The 23,122-nt window shown below is 50.9% G+C and overlaps 1 protein-coding gene across 1 annotated transcript; it reads left to right on the top strand.

Annotated features, from left to right (window-relative positions):
• Positions 1-269: 269 nt before the first annotated feature.
• On the top strand, positions 270-18,708 carry ZNF250 (zinc finger protein 250). Its single transcript, XM_082433386.1, has 6 exons — positions 270-315; positions 6,249-6,309; positions 6,534-6,660; positions 6,767-6,880; positions 8,562-8,624; positions 17,034-18,708. Exons 2-6 carry the CDS (start codon positions 6,268-6,270, stop codon positions 18,356-18,358), a joined length of 1,671 nt encoding a protein of 556 aa, XP_082289512.1. The 5' UTR covers positions 270-315; positions 6,249-6,267; the 3' UTR covers positions 18,359-18,708.
• The last annotated feature ends 4,414 nt before the right edge of the window (positions 18,709-23,122 follow it).

Raw genomic sequence — 23,122 nt, 5'->3', positions numbered from 1 at the left:
CCACGCCGGAAGTGCGGCCGTGGGAGGCCCGGACGCGGCGTGGCCTCTCTAGGCGCGATGGAGGCCGTGTCTCTCGGTGGCTCCGGAGCCCGAGTCACAGGCGTCAGTCAGGAGAAAGGCGCCGGGCAGGGAAGGCGGGGCCCACGGCGGACTGGGAAGTGTCGCGCTCTAGGAGTGGTTGCCTGGGAGGCGTGGGCGTGGCCCTGGGAGGCGGGGCGCTCCGGGATTGGCGGGTGCGCAGACGGGGCGGGGTGTCCCCTTTGTCTGAGTGAGGTGCGGGCGGTCGCATCTGCGCGTGAGGCTGCGGCGGGGACGGTGAGTCGGGGCGCGGGCAGCACCGGGAGCCTCTGCCCGCGCGGCGAGGGGGCCGGGACCCTCCACGCGGCCGGGCGCTTCCCACGCGCGCCCCCTGCCCTCTCCAGGCGCACTCCGAGCCCCTGCCCCACTCTCGCCTCCGCCGGGCCCTCCCCGCCCCGCTCCCGCGAACGGCGAGCCCTGCCCAGCGGGTGGTCCTCGACCCCCGCGAGCTCCAGCTTCTCGCGGCGCCCGGGGGCGGGCCGGGGTCGCGGGACCGCTGTCCGCGGGGGCCGCACTCAGCGTCCCGGCGGCCTTGGCGTCTCTCTGGGAAAAGTGCTTCCTCCCGAGTTCCCCTCCCGCCTCCATTTTCCATCGAGGCTCGTTTCCCGGTTACTTTGTAAAAGCCCTTTTTCGTGAGCGCGACCAGCCTTTCCCAGAGTCCGCGGATGTCTGCCTGCTGGAAGCTTGCCGGGGCGCTTCAGCGGGAGACGGCGTGCCGCCTTTTCAGCCGAGCCCTCGGTGTGCGCTGCCCTTGGCGTTTCCTTTCTCATCAGCTCGGTTCTTTAACCTACTTGTCTTCTCAAATTGTCATTTGACTCCGGTTATGGTGTTTTCTTCCGTTTTGAGATGGAAGATTTCGAGTGTTTAATGGTCAGATATTTACCCTCGAGGCTTTTGGCTTTGTGCTGTGTTTTAAAGGGCTTTCCCTATTCCAAGATTAGTTTTTAAATAAACTCTTGTTTTTCTCTGGTACTTGTGAAATGTTGGCTCCATCTGGAATCATGTTGGTGTGGGGCAAGTTGGGAATCCAGCTTAAGTGTTGTCTCTAAATCCTGATATTTCTGACACAACCTACTGAATAATTCATTTCTCCATTGATTTGGAAAACCACCTTTGTCACGTGTTAAGTTCTCGAGTCTTGGGCCCATTTCTGGGATTCATGGTGCTTTGATGTGCAAAGGTTTTGATTTTCATGCAGCAGATCTGTGGATCTCTGCCCCCCAGACTTTATTCAAGTTCTTTTTATGATGTAATTTTTAAATTTATCTCTTATTCATTCATTAGCCGAATGCTTTCAGTATATGATATGAAATGATCTCATTTTTTTTCTGTCTTTTTTTTGTTTTTTGTGGTATTTTTTTAATCTCTGCTTTTGCTTAGCTTTCTGGGAGATAAGTTGAGCCTTGTGCAAAGATCTAAGTTTAGACCCCTTGTCCAAGTGCCGGTTACTGGACCATCTTCCCCGGGATCTGTTTGTTTATCGACGTGGCCCTGCTCTCCCCCTTCTAGTCCAGGCCAGCTTGGCTCTCGGCACCACGGCTTTGTGGATACAGTGGGCAGAATTAGCATCACATTTCTCAGGTTTATTTTAACCTTGTTTCTTGTTGCCATCTGTGAATAGAACCTTTTTCCCTGTGTATTTTCTGACTCCGTGTTGCTGGTGTGTAGGAAAGCTGTCCACGTGGATGCATGTTTGTGATCATTTACTTCCGAAGGTTGCAGGGTTGTGCTTTGGGCTTACGGGTGGCTCAGAAGTGCCTCTTTGGAAGGCGATTCCACCCTGGAGGGTGGGGCTCCGTGGAGATGAAGAAAGAGGGGGCAGGCCTTCCAGCAGGAAAACCTGGGGGTGAGGACGGTGAGGATGAGGGGGGAGACTCTGGGAGCCTCCCACCCCAGACCAGGGACTGGGAGTGTGCCTGTCATGCCTGTCACTGTGGGCGGGGTCTTTGGAAGAAAGGCTCTTTTACATCAAGATCATCAGCAGTTCCAGCAAGAGCGATAAGTTACTAAAGCTTAGCTTACAAAACCAAATAATAACAAACGTTAAGTTCTGAGCTCTTTGCGTCTCTGCAGTCCCTTAGTCACCACCCGAGCCAGACCTCACTCGGCAGAGTCTCACTGCAGTGTGACCACTGCTGCAGAGAATGTTGGCCTGTTCTGGTTTGTTTGGGTTATTCCCTGGTGGGAGTTGCAAAAAACGAAATTCCTGCATCTGAAGAATGACAGTGACCCGTGGGTGGGCGGGTCACTGTTGCGGGCACCCCTGGGGCGGGTGCTTTTTGTACTTGCCGCTGTGTTGGGGGCGGCATGGCCTCCTTAGGCAGCTCCTCAGAGCCAGTTCTGACCCTTGATGGTGGTGATTTCGGCTCTGGGGACCATCTAAACAGGACTTGTCCTGCCCACCTGTTCGCCCTTCCTGATGCCTGGAGCTCCGGGCATCGAGGTGGGGGTGGCCTGGTAAAAGCCAGGTTCAGTGCCCAGGTGGCTCTCTTGTCCTCCCTGTGGTGTCGGTTAGCGGCCTGCAGTGTTTTTTGCACGTCTTTGCATCTGGCACAGACTTGTTCCAGGAGACCCAGACCTTATCTACCAAAGTGCAAGTAAAGAAAAATGAAAAACTAGTTAGTACCAGTTTTTAAATTTGTTTTCTTTATTTTTTATCAGGATGTAAGTGTCTTATTCCATTTGGGTTGCTATAGCAAAGCACCACACACTGGGCAGCCTGTAAAACAACAGACATTGATTTCTCACAGTGCGGAGGCCGGATGTCCGAGGTCAGGGGGCCAGCAGGGGCGGGTGAGGCCCTCTTCCTGGCTGCAGACTTCTGTGTCCTCACGTGGAGGAAGGGGCAAGGGAGCTCTGTGGGGTCTCTTATCAGGGGGACTCCACCTTCATGACCGAAGCACTCCCAAAGGCCCCACCTCATAACACTCTCACATTGGGCATTAGGATTTCAACACATACGTATACATTTGGGGGACACAGACCTTCAGAGCAGAGCAACAAGCATATCTCACGATACGCTTTTTCCCTTTGGCAGTTTGCAGAGGTCATCCTAGGCAGAGGTCTTTTGCTTTCGTGCTTCTCTGGGATTCTCTGGGACTCACCGCAGGTGGGAATCTTGTCGCCTTCTCCCTCTCCACCCCTCCGTGCCTCAGGCCTGTTGGCCGCTGGGTTTGAGTTAATCCCATCGGGTGACTGCCACTTAGTCAAGCGCTCTCACCTGAGAGGAGGTGTGTCTCTCTGTCTTACCGGTGTGGACAAGGGCTCACACCCCGTCGCGGCCCTGAGGTCATTGTTTGTGAAACAGGAGCATCGTGGACACACGCCGTATCCCGTGCTTTTGCTGACCCGTCTGGCCACCGGGCGCAGCCTGAATCTTGGTCTTAGCAGGTGCCGGACTGGTGTGTGGAAGGACTGTGGCTTTGGCAGCAGCACCATCCTGGAGCCTGCTTCTGAAACCCCACGACTCACATGGGATTCGAACTCATGGGCCGAGACTCGAACTCACTGTCTTTTAATTGAAACCACACACCTAGGTTCAGGACTTACTGAAGCTCAGGTTCTGTATGTCAGCGGTCCCCAACCTTTTTGGCCCCAGGGACCGGTTTCGTTGAAGACAGTTTTTCCACTGACGGGGTAGGGGGGGATGGTTCAGGCGGTCATGCAGGCGATGGGGAGCAGCAGGTGAAGCTTCGCTTGCCCGCCACTCACCTCCTGCGCTGCGGCCCGGTCCGGTACCCGTCCGCGGCCTGGGGGTTGGGGACCCCTGCTCTATGTCTCAGCGCAGAAGGAATTCATAGTAAGAGGCAAAGTGATAGGTGAGAAGTGGAATTATTTAGAGAGGTACACATTCCTTAGAATGTGGTCCGTCTCAAAAGGCGAGAGTGGCCCTGAAATATGGGGTGGTTACTTTTTATGGGCTGGGTAATTTCACAGGCTAACAAGTAGGAGGATTATTCCAGCTTTTTCAGGGGAAGGGCAGGGGCCTCGGGACTGTGGGGCCTGTGGGTGTGTCATTTAGCTGCTGTATTACAATGAGCATATAATGAGGCTCTGGGGGGCGAGTCTTCCACCATCTTGGGCGTCGTTGGTTCTAACCAGTTTCTGTCATATCTGACGTCCGTGTTATTCTTTGAGGGTTGTGCTCTGCCCCCTCCCCTCCTGGTTTCACCTCCCTCCCGGGAGGGCGTGCACTGCCTAAGGGTGTATCTGCTGCACCTAAATATACCAGGTGACTTTCTCACCTGAGAAAGAGCGTACTGGAAACTCCGCTTCCCCATTGCTGCTGGCAGCAGATGTTCGCCGGGCACTTGTTGCTGTTGTGAGGGTGGAGTGTGGTCTCATTGCTCCTGTAATTTCATACACTTTTTCAGCAAACATTGAGCCACTGGCTGCTCTGCTGGGACAGGAAGGGGGGTGTGAGAGCGATGAGGCAGAGGACCCCAAGGGGGCTCAGGAGGGGCCTCAGCGAGAGGGTGACATGGCCAAGCACCAGCCGAGGGGCGGGAGCCACCCCAGCCAAGGGGAGGCCCGGGCAGGGCTGGGCAGCCTCAGGAACGGTGTGGGGGCGGGGTGGGGTTGGCCTTGGAGCCGAGAACAGTCACTGCGTTCCCATGGGGGGGCAGGACAGGACGGCACTGCCGTGGGCCCAGGTTCTGGATCATATGCAGCTGCCAGATCAGCTGGGGCAGAACCGGGTGGAGGGCGGGGTCGGTGTTTGATGTTAAGTGTCTGAGGTGCTAGAGGACACCCACGTGGAGATGCCCGGTGGGGGGAAGGAGGTCACCAGTTCAGCACACCAAAGGGAGCCCCTGGGCTCCACTGGACATTCAGGCCTGTGCAGCGGGAAGCAGTTCAGGTCACAGACACGGGCTCGGGCAGGAGCTGGCCTGGCCCAAGGCCTCGTGGCCGGCCACCAGCACCCACTGGGGAGGCTGTGAATGGGGCACCTGTGGGTGCTCATTATTGGGTCCTGGCCCAGGTATGGTCAGCCCGTAGTGCAAATGACTGTCCACCTCTGCTGGGTTCCCAGAGGACCAGAGCTGTGCCGTTAACAAAGGTCGGTATCCGTTTTCGGGTGAATTCTGGGGTACTTTTATTCACTCCTTGAATCCTAATCAAAGACTCCGGTTGGAATTCTAATTACAGTCGTGTTGCCTTTACACGCACAGACACGCGCGCGCGCACACGTTTTGGGGGAATGGGCCTTTCTGGTGGGCGGAGGGGTGGGCAGTGAGGGCCATCCTCTCTCTCCGCCACGGCTCCTGCTCCCCAGAGGCGGCCGCGGTCACGAGTTCAGTGTGTATTTTCCTGAAAGTTGTGTGTGTAAACGTACTCATCCACGGGACGCTTTACCAAGAGCGTGAGGTGGTGGCTCCCTGACTTGCTCCCCCAGAGGCCCACAGCATGAGGTGAAGCGTCCTGCTTGGTGAGGTGCCTGCCTGAGGGCTTGACCTCATTCTTGCGTCGCTTTTCCCCGAGCAATCTGCCTGCTGGGCTTCTGTGTCCCTGTTGCGGACCCGCCTCGGCCTCCAGATGATGTCAGCCCCATTGCCCTGCCAGGAGAGCTCTTGGTCCCCCCTTCTGTCTGGCAGTTGGGGTGTGACAGATAGCTTACTTGGCCTGGCATTTCCCCAGAACCTGCCCACCCTCGGGCCTCCCTGTCAGGTGCTCAAACCAAATCCCTGGGTCACTCTGGACTCCCACCAGAACCCGACCCCCGCTGGAGCCGCCACCGGGGCAGGACCAGGTGCGGCCAGGGCATCGGTGGGCCCACAGGAGGGCTGTGGTCAAGCCAGGCATGCAGGGCCTGGCATGGGGTCCCCACAGGAGTGCGGCCCTGGCAGGACTGTCCACACCCAGCATCTCTGGAGGCAGCCAGGCCCGGTGCCTCCCTGGATGACAGCTTGGCTCCTGTGAGGGCGCGCTCACCCGGGCCTGTGCGCGCACTGCAGGCCGTGCCAGGTGAGCTGGGCAGACGGCCCACTGCCCTAGGGGCGCACAGCGTCCCCAGGTGTCTCAGGTGGGACCTTCCTGGGCCCGAGAGCTCGGGGTCCATCTGTGCGGCTCTGGGACTGGAGTCAGAGTTCACGGGGGGCCCGGCTGGGCCCGTCACGTGCTCCCTGCTCTTCCTCAGTCCCACAGGCTCCTCCGATTTCCATCTTCCTCAGAGACCCCAGGGACCAGGTGATGGCAGCGGCCAGGCTCCTACCGCCACCGGCGGTGCCCCAGGTGAGTTGCCCCGAGGCCTGCGCAGCACCCCTGCCTTGCTCACAGTCGGCCCACGCCTGGGGCTCCTGGTGGCAGCCTGAACATCACTGCCTCCTGAATGCTGTGGCCCCTCCTGTCACTGCCCCCGCATCCCCGGGCGTATCCCCACACCCCCATGCTGCTTGCACCCACCTCGTCTCGGACGGAGACACTCAGTCGACCTGCAGCAGCCCCTGTCATTCCAGGCCAAGGTGACCTTCGAGGACGTGGCCGTGCTCCTCTCCCAGGAGGAGTGGGACCGCCTGGGCCCTGCTCAGCGGGGCCTCTACCGACACGTGATGATGGAAACCTATGGGAACGTGGTCTCCGTGGGTAAGGCCCCTCTGCAGGCCTCGTCTGTCTGTGTGCTCGGCCCTGGGCGGGTTAGGGTGCTCGCGGCTGCTGTGCACACAGAAGGCCTTTCCCTCCCCGTGAGCAGGAATTCCAGGATCCAAGCCCGAGGTGATCTCGCAGCTGGAGCGAGGAGAGGAGCCGTGGGTCCTGGACAAACAGGGAAATGAGGGGCGCAGGGGCCTGGGCATTGGCCGCTCAGGTGAGTGGGGAGCCGCCTTCCTGCACCAAGGGCTGAGCACCTGCGGGTGCTGATGGGAGGTGGCCGGAGTGGCTTGCTCCTGGGGTCTGATTTGGCAGGGACCCTGCGGGCAGGCGGGGCCGAGCAGGCAGAGGCCCAGGGCAGGGAGTGAGCACAGAGGCGAGTGCAGCCTGGTGGTGGGTTGGGCGCAGGCAGAGCGGGGAGAGCACGCATGGGGACCGGGCCCCTGCCAGGTCCCTGTTCTGATGGGACATCCAGCGTTTGAGGGATACCTGGTTGGTTTAGGGAAGGAGGAGGCACCCTAAGTGTAGAAGGGAAGTTTCTTAACCTGGTAGGTAGTGGGGCTGGAGCTGTTTGCGATGAGGAGCCCACCATCCACAGCCACGTGGCGCTGTCCGGGCGTCCCACCCAAAATAAGGCAAGACAGACGGAACACAACAACGAAGTTGAAGCTATAGAACTGGAAAGAAATCATTGAAAATCATATGGTTTTCTCTTGTAAGATTGATTAGCATTCACAAGAGAGTTTGCTAGGTACAAAATCAGTTTTATTTCTATGTATCAGCACCAAAGGTATGATTTTTTTTTCCAGTTTTATTGAGATATAATTGACATAACATTACAAGTTTAAGGTGTAGAACATAATGATTTGACTTAAATATATTGTGAAATAATAACCACAGTAAGTTTAGGTCACATCCACCATCTCATATAGGTACAACAGCAAGAGAGAAAAAAATTTTTTAAAGATGTGATATTCTTAGAGGTAGCATTTACCGCAGCATCAGAGAGGTGAGGTATCCAGTAGTTAACCTAGCAGACGGAAGTACCAGACGTTTATGGAGGAAAGTGTAGAAGGGGGGGTGCCGGCAGAGGCGTCCAGTCCTGAGGGCAGTGGCCAGCAGTTGCTTTAGGGCGGGGTGGGGGTGGGCGACATCCAGCGAAGGACGAGGACAGGAGTCTCAGGGAACCTCAGCCAGCCTGCCCTGCAGGACGCGGCCCCTCTGGCTGTGAGGACAGCACGGCACCAATCCCATGGCTGCTCCACTCCAGGGTCTCTGGGTACTGTGTGGAGGGGCACCAGGTGTTACGGACAGCCCGCCTCTTACTGACCTGCAGAATCAGGTATCCTCAGAGGAGCAGTGACTTCGCTGGACCCGGAGGAATGCGATTTTCCAGGGAATGTAGAAAAGGCACAGCATCATGTTGAGCATATCTTTGACTGCAGCTGCAGGGGGCAAGAAAACAGCTGCCCCCAACCAGACCTGGGTCCCTGGTGGACCAGCTGTGGTTTCACCTGATGGAGGTTTTAGACGAGTGCCCTTCAGATCTGATGCCAAAGAGACCGCCGTTCTCCAAGAGCATGGCGGGCTGGAGAGAGAAGCTTTCGCACAGAAGCACCCGCTCACTCTGCCCCCCACCCGCAGGCCCCGGAGGACAGGGTCTGAGAGATGAGGGGTGTGCACAGAGCAGGAGCTGCCTGCTGCAGCCCGGGCCGCCACCATGTGCCTCAGCCTCGCCCGGCGGCTCCTCAAAGGGAGAAGCGTGTGCACCTGCCCGGCCCTGCTGTCTCTAACCCAATGAATTGCGCTTTCGTCTTGTAACAGGAAGTGAGAGGATTTTCCACTCTTGGGAGAGGCGTTGGTTTTGTTGTCCCTTCAACTCTCTGTTCCTTTTGCAGACAACTTCACGTGTGACCACAAGACAGCTTGTGTGCAGCAAGACAGCACGTCCTGTCCCTGGGGTAAGTGTGTGTCTCATCTTCTTTTTGATCCAGTACAATCCCTGACGTGTTTGTGCTCGTGTTCACGAGAACACAAGGAGATTCCCAGGCTGCTCTGATGTAGAACATGTGTTCCCATTACACAACACACACAATCTCTACAGAATGCCGGCGGGGGGCGGGGGCGGTTAATTAAAAAATTGGTTTCAGTGGACTTGCTTTTTCCCCTTTATTTGTCTTGTTGCTACTGTACACTTGAAACAACGATGAAGCTGCCATCCTGAGAGTGTGGGGCAAGAGGCAGCCCATCCCCGCATTCCTGGCAGCCTGGGTCTGTTGTGCGCTGTGTTTGTGCCATGGGTAATGGAGGGAGTTACCTCCTGAAATGTTAATTTATTCTTCACCGTTAAAGTCGTCTTTCTTGTCTTGTTAGTCTGGCATCAGGCCAGAAGCCACCCATTCAGGAAGCTTCAAACATTAGAAGTGATACTTTTCCACGCAAATGAGTAATTATTTCTTTGACCTACCAGCTTTACTCTGTGATGATGAGGCTTATAAGTCAAAAAAAAAGGAACTAAAACTTGTTTTCCGCTTAAAAAAAAACATAGTACAAGTTTTTAAGAACATGTAAAAATCTTATTAAACAGATGACAGTGAATTCAGATATTTAAATGAAGAACCTATGGAATACTGTTACCATTTATCAGTACAGTGCACACTTAATAAATAAACTGCTCTGAAGAGAATAAAATATGAAGAAACACCCAATAAGAAAAATGGGCACAAAACTTGAACAGGTTCTAATAGAAGAGAACCAAAGGAGAGGCCAGATGAGAAGGTGGCGGCCACCTACAAGCCAACAGAAGAGGCCTCAGGATGAAAATCTACCTTGCTGGCACCTTGATCTTGGGCTTCCCAGCCTCCTGTTGTTTAAGCCCCCCAGTCTAGGATATTTTGTTAGGATACCAAGCTAACTAAGATAACCGCCAGGATCCCTGCCCTCTGATCCCTGATATACGTGCCCTGCATAATCCCCAGGACTGTGGTTATGTGTTTTATGATTAGGTTATGTTAAATGGCACTGTTGCCTTTAAGGAACAGAGACTGCTCTAAATCTGGGTCTAGAGCTCAGAGACAAGTCAAATTCAAAGCAGGAGGAGGGAATTCCCTGGCAGTCCAGTGGTTAGGACTCAGCACTTTCACTGCCTTGGCCCAGGTTCAATCCCTGGTCAGGGAACTAAGATCCCACAAGCTGCTCTGTGTGGCCAAAAATAAATGTATCAATTTAAAAAAAATTTTTTTAAAGCAGGAGATGGATATGATGCATCATTGCTGCCTTAAAGATGCAGGTAGGAGGTAGGAGCAGAGAGTGACTCCCAGGCGGCATCCAGCAAGGAAACGGTCACCTCGGCCCTGCAGCTCCAAGGAGCCAAATGTTGCCAACAATAAAAAAGAGCTGAGAAGTGGATTTATCCCCTGAGCCTTCACACAAGATTTCAGACCGGCTGACACTTTATCTCAGCCTTGTGATACCCTGAGCAGAGAACCCATCCCCACCATGCAGAATTGTGGCCTACAGAACTGTAAGCTAATAAATACAGTTCCCAGTGCTCACACAAGGCTGGGAACACTGTCACTTCCCACCAGCAAGAGTGGAAAACCTTGTAACTCACAAGGCATCATCAGGTAGAGTACTGAGTAGGGTCTTGCCTCGCTAATGGGGGGTGGGGGGAATAACCTTAAACACTGCTCTGGTCAGACTGAACAGAGTTGAAAGGCAAGAACCATACAATTTCCAAGTAACATAGCCACGTATTAGAACAAAGCTCAATAATGTTTATAAAAATACGGAAGTATCCAGCACCAAGCAAGGGGAAATCCATGATGTCCAGCATCTAATGAAAAATTACCAGAGATACAAAGAAGCAAGAAAATACAACCATGATTAGAAGAAAAACCAGTCAAGTGAAACTGACCAGAAATGACAGGGATGATAGAATTGGGAGATAAGGATATTAAAACAGAATAAATTCCATATGTTCAGGGAGCTACAGGAAATAGTGTATTAGGTAGAGGCATGGAAGATTAATTTTTTTTAAACCCAAATCTAATTTCTAAAGATGAAAACAACGATGAGATGAAAAATTCACTGGGTAAAATTAGTGGCAGATTAAACATTGCAGAAGAAAAGATTAGTGAACTTGAAAACAAAGGCATGGAAACTTTTGAAAAGGAAACAGGACAAAGGCTAAAAAAGATTGAAGAATGTCGGTGAGCTGTGGGAGAACCTGAAATAGCCTGATATATATCATTGATGGGAACAAAGCAGGAAAAATATTTGAAGAAGTGACAGTTGAAGTTTTTCCAAATTTGATGAAAACTATAAACTCAGAAATCTAAGAAGCTCAAGGGACCCTATGCATAAGAAACATGAATAAAATTACACTAAACCACATCATGATTAAATGTTGACAACTGGTGATAAAGAGAACATTTTAAAGGCAGCCAGAGAAAGAGACACATCACATGGAGAGAAGCAGGGGCCAAAGGCAGACTGACAGACTGAAGACTCATGCTGTGAACCCTGAGACAACCACTAAAATAGCCCAGAGTTATAGCTGAGAAGACAGCAAAGGAGATAAGATAGAATCATGAAAAATACCTAACTTTTTAGAAAGGAGAAAAAGAAGAGGGAACAAACAACACGGTATATAGTGGCTGGTCCAGGGTAACCACTGCTTCCCTGCACTACTGACTGCTCCGTAGTGGTGCACACAAAGCATGCTGTTGTATTGGCCGGCTCAGGCTGCCATAACAAAATGCCACTGATCGGGTCCTTAAACATCAGAAATTTACTTCTCACAGTTCTAGAGGCTGGAAGTCCAAAATCAAGGTACCGGCTGATTTGGTTTCTGGCGAGGGCTCTGCTCTCTTCCTGACTTGCAAGCAGCCACTTTGTCTTCCTTCCTTCCTTCCTTCCTTCCTCCCTCCCTCCCTCCCTCCCTCCCTTCCTTCCTTTTCTTTTCTTTCTTTCCTTCCTTCCCTTCCTTCCTTCCTTCCTTTCTTTCTCTCTCTCTCGCTCTCTCTTTCCTTCTTTCCTTCCTTCTTTCCTTCCTTTCTTTCTTTCCTTCCTTCCTTTCCTTCCTTTCTTCCTTCCTTCCTTCTTTCCCTTTCTTTCAATATTTATTTATTTATTTGCAACAGGTCTTAGTTGTGGCTTGCCAGCTCCTTGGTTGCAGCTTACCAGCTCCTTAGTTGCAGCACATGGGCTCCTTAGTTGTGGCATGTGAACTCTTAGTTGTGGCATGCATGTGGGATCTAGTTCCCTGACCAGGGATTGAACCCAGGCCCCCTGCATTGGGAACGTCGAGTCTTATCCACTGTGCAGGCGGCCACGTTCTTGCTGTGTGTTCACTTGACTCTCTGTGCCTGCGGAGACATAAGGACACTATTCTCATCACTGCGGCCTGCCCTGATGACCTCAACTAGCCCTAAGCACTTTCCAAAGGCCCCACCTCCAAATACCATCACACTGGGGGTTAGGGCTTCAGAATACGAATTTGGGAGAACACAAATTTTCAGTCCTTAACAACTTCCCTGTTCCTTCTTTCCCAATTTTATGATACTGTCCTAAGTTTTATATATGTTGTAAACCCCCAATATGCAACTACTGTTTTTGCTTTAGACGGTTGTCTTTTAGAGTGACTTAGAAAACTTTTTCGTAGTCTTTTATATTTACCTTCATTTTAACCATTTACAAAAACTGTCATTTCTTTGTGCAATTCCAAGTTTCTGTCAGGTATATTTTTTCCCCATGAAGAACTTCCTTTAACAGTAATGTGGATTTCATGGTTGGGAACTCTCTCCATTGGGTTTTTTCTTTTCAAAAAATTATCTTTTTTTTTGAAAGGTATTTTTTGCTGGGCACAGAGTTGTAAATTGACAAGTGTTTTCCTCTCAGCACTTGAAGGATGTCCGTGCATTGTCTTCTGACGTGATGAAGGTTTCTGATGACGCGTCTGCTGTATTTCTTACATTGGTTCCTCTGTGGTTTTTTTCCCTGTAGCTGCGTCTAAGATTTTCTCCTTCTCTTTGGTTTTTAGGAGTTTGAATAGGAAACATGTTTGTGTTTCTCTGATCTTGGATCTGTGTTTTGATATCATCTGTTATTGTTGGAAAAATCCCAGCCATTATCCTTTCAGATGTTTTACTTCCTTGTCCTCTGTCTTCTCCTGGGATTCTAACGACGTGCAAGTTGGTCTGTTCAGTATTGACCCACAGCTCTGTTCAGTGTTGTTTTTATTGTTTACTGTTCATTTTCCTCTTTGTGGTTCAGTTTGAATAATTTCTGTTGACCTATTTGCAAGCTCCCTGGTCGTTTCCTCAGCTGAGTTGAGTCTACTGACGAGCACATCAAAGGCATCCTTTACCTCTGTCGCTGTGTCTTGTGTCTGATGGTGCAGGTTGTTCCAACACACGGGTCACCTCTGAGCCTGGCGTATTGCCGCTTAGTGTCTTGATAGTGTGTGTGTGTGTGTGTGTGCACGCATGTGCGTGCACTCACACACCCTTTTCTTTTTTGGTATCTCTTACTTTTTTATTGAATGTCAGCCATCACTCATGGGACAGCGAAAGAGGTAAACTGTCTGTCTGGAAACACAGCCTCTCCTGCTCAACTGTTAGTGAGGAAGGCAGAGTCGGTTCAGTCAGGAGCTGGGCTGGGTTCTTTTGTACCCATAGTTGCCTTCAGGGCGCCACCAGATTCAGGTTCCACAGGCACTTCCTCGTGCAGGGCGGGGGCGCTCAGCCTCCCGTGTGCTTCTGTACCGCAGAGGCTTGCTCCACCCGCAACAGCCTGCTGTGGCTTGTTGCTCAGCGCTTGTTAGACTTGGGGAAGCGGGGATGGAGCAACCCCTGCTGTCCTGGTCCGTCCTTGGGCTCAGCCCTCCCCCAGCTGAAGGAGGTTCTAACTGTCTGGGCCCAGGGTCGTTTCCTGCCCCTTCCCCACCCCCACCCCCCAAGCACAGGATAGTCTTCCCTTCCCCCAGCCATGATTTTCATCTGTCCCCAGAGTGTCAAGTTTGCTTACCCTCCCCCAGTGACTCACAACTTTTGTTCCGTAGAGAAGGCTCCCCCCTCTTTCAGACCTGAACCCCCAAGGGAGCCTCCCTGTGGTACTACCCCCAGGGGAGGTCCATAGAGATGCGCCCTCGTGTCCATGCTCCCAGGGGCTCTTTGTCAATTTGTTAATGTTTTAGCTGGAGTCTCTGAGCCGCTTGTGTGGTGGCCCTGCCTTCCATCTTCCTCTCACCCCTCCCTTCAGCCATGGGCCATCCCACGCACCTGTCTTTCCCTAGATTTCGGGTCAGTTGGTTATTATTGTGACATTAGTTCTGTGATGGATTCAGAAAAGTTAAGATTTTGTAGATTGTCTAGCTTTTTCTTGCTGTCGGGGTGGAAGAGATGCTCTTTCCAGGTTTCTAGCCCCTGGGGGAAGGCCGTTAACAAAATGACATAATAATACGTGTTGTCTTAAATAATATAATAACGACATTAATGGTAGAAGAACATGGGAATCACAGCTGGATTGGTCAGTGCAGTCACGAGACTTTGCCAAACTGAGATTGTATTCTTCTGAGGGTCCCGGGGAGGAGCCCTCACTGCCTCTGATGAAAAGGCAGTGCTTGGAAGCAGAGGGCGGTGACTGTTTGGCAACAGGAACAAGGGCTTGGACACTGGGGTTGGAAGAGGAAGAGAAGAACAGAAGAGGGACTTCCCTGGTGGTCCAGTGGTTAAGACTCCACGCTTCCAATGCAGGGGATGCAGGTTTGATCCCTGGCCAGGGAACTAAGATCCCACATGGCACATGGTGCAGCCAAAAAAAAAACAAAAGGGGAATCAGAAGAGAGACGTGGGTCCTGAAGGCCCCCAGCTGCAGGAGGGAGGAGCCAAGTTCCGTTTTGGACTTTTGACATGGATGTGCTGGTGGGCCCTCCAGATGAAGAGGTCTGGCTGCAGGCAGAACACCCACCTGAGCCCTGGAGAGCAGTGTGGGTGGGGAAGCCAGGATGTCCCCGTGTCGGGGGCAGCTGAAGCTCGGGGTGGGACCCCAGCCTCTACACCACTGTGGGGGCCCCTCTCCCTCAGTGTGACTTCTTTAAGGAACCCTGGGTAAGTCTTCCCAGCCCTGCTCCTGCCTCTTGCGAGATGACCCTCTGCTGAGGGTTTGCTGCAGTCGGGCTGCCTCCATCCTTTTTTTTTTTTTTTTTTAATGTTTTTTGGGGTTTTTTAAAATAAATTTATTTATGTTTATTTTTGACTGTGTTGGGTCTTCGTTGCTGCCCATGGGCTTTCTCTAGTTGCGGTGAGCCGGGGCTACTCTTCGTTGCGGTGCGCGGGCTTCTCGTTGCGGTGGCTTCTCTTGTTGTGGAGCACAGGGTCTAGGCACACGGGCTTCAGTAGTTGTGGCGTACGGGCTTAGTTGCTCCGCGGCATGTGGGATCTTCCCGGACCAGGGCTGGAACCCGTGTCCCCTGCATTGGCAGGCGGATTCTCAACCACTGCGCCACCAGGGAAGCCCCTGCCTCCATCCTTTTGCAAGAAGTATTAGCATTTGGTATGTCTAAGTCCCTCCAAGGTAACCATTTCCTGGATGTCACAAGACATCACAGGTCAAATCAAGCACATGTTGACCCCGTTGGCACAAATCTCTTTCCAAACACTTCAGTCAAAGTCTTTCTTAGAAGCTCCCTTGCTTGGTGGAGGGACTGCTTGGGTTCCGAGCCCATTATTTTCCAAGGGTCCTGGTTGGGGTTTGAGGGAGCCCGTTGCACAGCGCCTGTCTTCTCAAACCAAGTTCTGAATGAATTAAAAAGTAAAGCTTATATCTCAATAATGCTGTTACCACCAAAAAAGAAAGAAAAGAAAAGTTGATGGGACTTGAAAATATTCTTACTACAGAAAAAGCACAGTTCGGTGACAACGTGCCTGGTTGCCATTCAGTGTGCTCCTAATCAGAAACTCCAGAAAGACCTTTAACCACCAGATTCAGGCAGGGAGGGGCTTCTGTGTCTTCACCGTGAAGCAGAATGCAGGTCCCCTGAGCTGAGAAGGCCCGGAGGAGGGGAGGGAGAGGCAGGCGCCACGGGCACGCACGTTGGTGCCATTCTAGCTCATGATCTCCTGGTGTTTCTGGGATAGCATTTGTCAGTCTGCTTTCCCCAAGGGCTGCCGGCCCTGGCACCTGTCAGAGGCCGCAGGAGTGTCCTTGTGTGGCGAGGGAGTGAGAGTTCCCTCCTCGGATCTTCCTCAGCCCTCAGGGATTCTCACTCTGGCACGTCCCTCAGCGACCGCCGTTTTTGTTTTTTTTGTTGTTGTTTTAAGTAGTCCTTTTAAATTTTTTTTATTTATTTGTTTATTTATTTATTTATTTATTTATGGCTGTGTTGGGTCTTCGTTTCTGTGCGAGGGCTTTCTCTAGTTGTGGCGAGCAGGGGCCACTCTTCATTACAGTGCGCGGGCCTCTCACTATCGCGGCCTCTCTTGTTGCGGAGCACAGGCTCCAGACGCGCAGGCTCAGTAGGTGTGGCTCACGGGCCCAGCTGCTTCGCAGCATGTGGGGTCTTCCCAGACCAGGGCTCAGATTCTCAACCACTGCGCCACCAGGGAAGCCCGCGACCGCCGTTTTTAGCACTGTCCCCAGCGATGCCTTTGGGAAGCTAGAGGCAGCAGCACAGTGGGTGCTGAGATGGGCACTGGGTGGGTCGTGGGAGGACTGGTTCCATCCTGTCCCGCATCTCGTGCTGTCACAGCCCTGCCGCAGGCCAGCTTCACCTGCTGAGTGTCCTTGATGAACATGACTCTGAGCAGGCCGTCCTCCGGGACAGTCCTGTCCCCTGGTGACGTCAACTCAGTGGCTCTGTCTCCGAGATTTAAAAAAATGTCCTTGGCACCCCTTGCTCCGCCCACTCAGCCTACAGAGCCCCTGACCTGACTGTAGAAACATCCCCTGGCGTTCTCTGCCATCCTCACTGACGCCTGAAAGGCCTGTCTTGTCCCCCAGGGAGCAGTCTGCTGGACACGCACGCAGCGCTCACGCATCTCCCTAGCAGCCCCCTTCCCACCCCCCACGGTCATAGGTGTGGTCCTGCCTCGATCCCACCTCCGATGGCCTCTGGACACTCCAGGGAGGGCGGGGCTGGGGTGGCAGTGGGCTCTGACCTCGTGTGCCCCTCACAGGGGCCCTCGGACTGGAGCCGGCCCTTCTCTCCAGCCACACTGTCGGCCTGGGCACCTTTTGTGTCACCTGCTGGTGGCTTCTCAGCCGTGGGCACTCAGGGTCCTCCCTGCTCCAGTGAAGCGCCTTCAGGGTGGCAATTGCTCTGCAGTTTCAAGTGGGTTAACACACTCACTTTGGTTTTGTTGTTTCAGGATGTGAAAACAAGGAGCAGGACCAGAACAGAGACTTGAGTCTGAGACCGCTCACTTCAGAGGAAATATCGATGATTCTGAGGAAAACACCTGCCGAGTGGAGCGATCAGGGAAGCTACGAACCCGAGGAGAGCTTCTGTCTGAGTCCCAGACACGCTGGCCCCCCTGAAGGCCGGGCCTTGAGTCAGGGCATGCCTGTCGCTCAGCGACCAGCCGTTCCTGGCGGGGAGAGACCCTACCGGTGTGTGGAGTGTGGGAAGTGCTTTGGGCGGAGCTCCCACCTCCTCCAGCACCAGAGGACCCACACTGGGGAGAGGCCCTACGTGTGTGGCGTGTGCGGCAAGGCCTTCAGCCAGAGCTCGGTCCTCAGCAAGCACAGGAGGATCCACACGGGCGAGAAGCCCTACGCGTGTCACGAATGTGGAAAGGCCTTTCGAGTGAGCTCAGATCTTGCTCAGCATCACAAGATACACACGGGGGAGAAGCCACACGAGTGTCTCGAGTGTCGCAAGGCCTTCACGCAGCTCTCCCACCTCCTCCAGCACCAGCGCATCCACACCGGGGAGAGGCCCTACGTGTGCGGCGTGTGCGGGAAGGCCTTCAACCACAGCACTGTGCTGCGCAGCCACCGGCGGGTGCACACCGGGGAGAAGCCGCACGCGTGCACAGAGTGTGGCCGTGCCTTCAGCGTGAAGAGGACGCTGCTCCAGCACCAGCGGGTGCACACCGGGGAGAAGCCCTACGCCTGCGGTGAGTGTGGCCGCGCCTTCAGCGACCGCTCCGTCCTCATCCAGCACCACAGCGTGCACACGGGCGAGAAGCCCTATGAGTGCAGCGAGTGTGGCAAGGCCTTCCGGCACCGCTCCACCCTCCTGAACCACGAACGCATCCACACCGAGGAGAAGCCCTATGGCTGCTACGCATGCGGCAAGGCCTTCGTGCAGCACTCCCACCTGACCCAGCACCAGCGGGTCCACACTGGCGAAAAGCCTTACGTGTGCGGCGAGTGTGGCCACGCCTTCAGTGCCCGCAGGTCCCTGGTCCAGCACCAGCGGGTCCACACGGGCGAGAGGCCATTCCGCTGTGCACAGTGCGACAAGGCCTTCAGCCTGAAGGCCACGCTGATCGTGCACCTGAGGACCCACACAGGCGAGAGGCCCTACGAGTGTAGCCGCTGTGGCAAGGCCTTCAGCCAGTACTCGGTGCTCGTGCAGCACCAACGCATCCACACAGGTGAGAGGCCCTATGAATGTGGGGAGTGTGGCCGTGCCTTTAACCAGCACGGCCACCTGATCCAGCACCAGAAGGTACACAGGAAGCTGTGACCTTGGCCGCACGCGAAGCTGCACTCGGGAACTTGGGCACCCAGCCCCAGGAAGCCTCCAGTCCAAGGGAGGTGCCCGTCAGCATCACCAAGTGTCACTGAGAAACTCAAGGGAAGCACTGACATGGCTCTGGAAGAACTTCAGAGGATGCCTCATTTGTTTCTCTCAACTTCTTGAGGTTACATTGCAGAGTAATTACACAATTGTAGAGAATTTTGGTGAAGACAGTTACAATTCATTATTTAACAGTTTATTAGAAGTGAGGAAGTAAAGGAAGTTACAGCATAAGGATTACTGTCACAGTAAAACTTCCTCACACTCCAAATAAAGGTTTTTTTCTTAGAACGTTATATGCCTTTCCTAAATTCAATGACTGTTCTGATTATTGCACTTACTTAAAATTAGAATGTTGGACTATATTTTCAGTATTCTGTTAAGCACTACAATGCTGTGTGGATAAAATGATATAAAAAAGATTGTCACCAAGTGTCGTAATGTATTATGGCTGAAAATCCTGTGTGTGTGGAACCACTTGTTTTGTATGAAAACCGGGTGGTGGGGCAGGGGCGGGACTCTAAAGATTAATTAGTGAGAAATGATGTAATTTAGAAAACCCTGTATCTAGTCCTTTAACTTTTCAAGATCAGAAGGGATGTCCTAACTTACTTATTAGTGAAGATTCAACTCAAAAATGGATCTTTTCCTCAAAACCTGTGCACGGAAATCATGGGATGTCTTGGGCTTCTGGGCCCACGTAGACTTAGGAGGCCTCTTCGCACTCAGAGCCCAGACCTCACAGCTGCTACACCACATGGGTGCCTCTTTATACACTATGGTGTTTCCCAAAAATAGTGTTACTAAAAAGACAGTTCTTTGGCACATACTTTTAAAACAAAATTCTCAAATAGCTTTTTGTTTAGTCTTTCTAATATTTCTATTCTTATGAGGGTTTTCTTTCATTTTTTACTCCTAGTTCCAAGAGAGTCTAGCATTCATTGTCGTATACTGTGATTAATATCTAGTTTATTCATAATTTGTAAAAGTTTTTTTCTGTCTATTGAGAACATATCAGCTTCTCAGGAAAAATTAAGGACCAGAGTGTTGATCCTTTTCTTTTTTTTCTTTTTTTTTTTTTTTGGCTGTGTTGGGTCTTTGTTGCTGCACGTGTGCTCTTCTCTAGTTGTGGTGCGTGGGCTTCTCATTGCAGTGGCTTCTCATTGCAGAACACAGGCACCAGGTGCACAGACTTCAGTAGTTGTGGCACATGGGCTCAGTAGCTGTAGCTCTTGGGCTCTACAGCACAGGCTCAGTAGTTGTGGCGCACGGGCTTCGTTGCTCCACAGCATGTGGGATCTTCCCGGACCAGGGCTCGAACCCATGTCCGTTGCATTGGCAGGTGGATTCTTAACCACTGCGCCACCAGGGAAGTCCTAGAGTGTTGATCCTTACGTCCATAGCAATCACTGATGCAGGTGAAAGCTTGTTTGCCCCTCTCTGCAGACACTGCTGAGAGGAGCTTACATCACTCAGGTGTAACATGAGAGAGGAACTGAGATCACAGGAAAGATACCAAACTTTTTGACTCAGTCCATGACTGGCATCTGACTCCCAGTGCTACTCAGAGCTGAGCCTACCACTACTCCTCAGGACACAATTCCTAATCGTGTGGAAGTTAGGGTAAGAAACAGTCATGTTCCAAGACAAGGCTGCCCACTCTCACCACCTCTATTCAACATAGTACTGGAAGTCCTCGCCACAGCAATCAGACAAGAAAAAGAAAGAAAAGGCATCCAAATTGGAAGGGAAGAGGTAAAGTTGCCATTATTTGCAGATGATGTGAATACTATTGGGTGGGCCAAAATGTTCATTCAGCTCTTTCTTTAAGATGGCTCAGTAGCCATCTTAAATGAACTTTTAATGAAGTTTTAACTTCATTAAAAACAATTTTGTTAGACTGTATGTGACAGCTGTCATATCAGTGTGCATTTAAAAAACGACGTATCAAAAGTCTTGAATTTCTGTGTAGCCATTTTAATATCAAAGATGGAAGAAAAAGAGCAACATTTTCAGCATATTATGCTTTATTATTTCAAAAAAGGCAAAAACGCAACCTAAATGCAAAAAAAAGATTTGTGCAGTGTATGGAGAAGGTGCTGTGATGGACTGAACGTGTCAAAAGTGGTTTGCGAAGTCTTGTACTGGAGATTTCTCACTGGACGATGCTCCATGGTTGGGTAGACCAGTTGAAGTTGATAGCGATCAAATAGAGAACATTAACTGAGAACAATCAACATTATACCACACAGGAGATAGCCAACATACTCAAAATATCCAAATCAAGCGCTGAAAATCACTTGAACCAGCTTGGTTATGTTCATCACTTTGATGTTTGCGTTCCACATAAGTTAAGCGGAGAAAACCTTCTTGACCGTATTTCCCATGCGCTTCTCCACTTAAACATAATGAAAATGTTCCATTTTTAAAACAAATTGTGATGGGTGATTGAAAAGTGGATACTGTACAATAATGTGAAATGGAAGAGATCATGGGGCAAGAGAAATGAACCATCACCAACCACACCAAAGGCCAGTCTTCATCCAAAGAAGGTGATGTTGTGTATATGGATTGGAAGGGGGTCCTCTATTATGAGCTCCTTCTGGAAAACCAAACGATTAATTCCAACAAGTACTGATCCCCATTAGACCAAATGAAAGCAGTACTCATCGAAAAGCGTCTGGAATTAGTCAACAGAAAACGCATAATCTTCCATCAGGATAACGCGAGACCACATGTTTCTTTGATGACCAGGCAAAAACTATTACAGCTTGGCTGGGAAGTTCTGATTCATCCACCATATTCACCAGACATTGCACCTTTGGATTTCCATTTATTTAGGTCTTTACAAAATTCTCTTAATGGAAAAAATTTCAACTCCCTGGAACACTATAAAAGGCACCTGGAACAGTTCTTTGCTCAAAAAGTTTTGGGGGAGCTTCCCTGGTGGTGCAGTGGTTGAAGAATCCGCCTGCCAATGCAGGGGACACGGTTCAAGCCCTGGTCCGGGAAGATCCCGCATGCCATGGAGCAACTAGGCCCGTGCACCACAACTAGTGAGCCTGCGCTCTAGAGCCTGGGAGCCACTACTGAGCCTGCATGCCACAACTACTGAAGCCCACACGCCTAGAGCCCGTGCTCTGCAACAAGAGAAGCCACCACAATGAGAAGACTACACACCACAACAAAGAGTAGCCCCTGCTCGCCGCAACTAGAGAAAGCCCGCGTGCAGCAACAAAGACCCAACACAGCCAAAGGTAAATAAATTAAATAAATAAATTTATTTTAAAAAAAAGTTTTGGGAAGATGGAATTACGAAGTTGCCTGAAAAATGGCGGAAGGTAGAACAAAAGAGTGAATACGTTGTTCAATAAAGTTCTTGGTGAAAATGAAAAATGTGTCTTTTATTTTTACTTAAAAGCCAAAGGCACTTTTTCACCAACTGAATATATAGAAGATCCTAAAGACTCCACACAAAAACTTCTAGAACTGATAATCCTAAAATTCATATGGAACCATAAAATACCCAGAATTGCCAAAGAAATCCTGAGGAAAAAGAACAAAGCAGGGGACTTCCCTGGTGGCGCAGTGGTTAAGAATCCGTCTGCCAATGCAGGGGACACAAGTTCCAGCAACGAAGACCCAATGCAGCCAAAAATAAATTAATAAATTAATTTATTAAAAAAAACAAAGCAGGAAGCATAACCGTCCCAGATTTGAGACAATACTATTGGATTGGCCAAAAAGTTCGTTCGGGTTTTTCTGTAACATCTTACGGAAAAACCTGAACTTTTTGGCCAACTCAGTACAAAGCTACAGTAATCAAAACTGTGGTATTGGCATAAAAAAACAACAAATGAGTCAATGGAACAGAATAGCCCAGAAATAGGCCCACACACCCATGGTCAATTAATCTTTGACAAAGGAGGCAAGAATATACAGTGGTAAAAAAAACTCTCTTCAGCAAGTGGTGTTGGGAAAGTTGGATGCATATATATCATTGAAGTTAGAACACTCTCACCATAAACAAAAATAAACTCAAAATGGCTTAAAGTCTTAAACATAAGACATGACACCATAAAACTCGTGGAAGAGAACATAGGCAAAACATTCCCTGACAAATCGTACCTGAGGCAGTCTCCCAAGGAAATAGAAATAAAAACAAAAATAAACAAATGGGACCTAATCAAACTTACAAACTTTTGCACAGCAAAGGAAACCATAAGCAAAACAAAAAGACAACGTACAGAGTGGGAGAAAATGTTTACAAACAATCAACTGACAAGGGCTTAATTTCTAAAATGTACAAACAGCTCATACAACTCAACAACAACAAAACAAATAACCCAGTTAAAAAGTGGGCAGAAAACCTAAACAGACACTTCTTCAAAGAGGAAATACAGATGGCCAACAGCCACGTGAAAAAATGCACAACATCGCCAATTATTAGAGAAATGCAAATCAAAACTACAATGAGGTACCACCTCACACCAGTCAGAATGGCCATCATTAAAAAGTCTACAAATAACAAATACTGGAGAGGGTGTGGAGAAAAGGGAACCCTCCTACACTGTTGGTGGGAATGTAAACTGGTACAACCACTATGGAGAACAGTATGGAGATTCCTCAGAAAATTAAACATAGAATTATCATATGATCCAGCAATCCTACTCCTGGGAATATATACAGACAAAACTCTAATCCAAAAAG

Source organism: Balaenoptera physalus (assembly GCF_965194825.1).
Source record: "Balaenoptera physalus genome assembly, chromosome: 17".
Taxonomy (NCBI): Eukaryota; Metazoa; Chordata; class Mammalia; order Artiodactyla; family Balaenopteridae; genus Balaenoptera; species Balaenoptera physalus.
This window is presented reverse-complemented; position numbering and strand designations above follow the sequence as displayed.

Bases quoted from the DNA above. Each gene is read 5' to 3' on its own strand.
- ZNF250 (XM_082433386.1), top strand. From the start codon at position 6,268: ATGGCAGCGGCCAGGCTCCTACCGCCACCGGCGGTGCCCCAG. The intron at 6,661-6,766 runs GTAAGGCCCCTC...CCCCGTGAGCAG, and splicing joins TGGGAACGTGGTCTCCGTGG to GAATTCCAGGATCCAAGCCC. The intron at 6,881-8,561 runs GTGAGTGGGGAG...TTCCTTTTGCAG, and splicing joins CCTGGGCATTGGCCGCTCAG to ACAACTTCACGTGTGACCAC.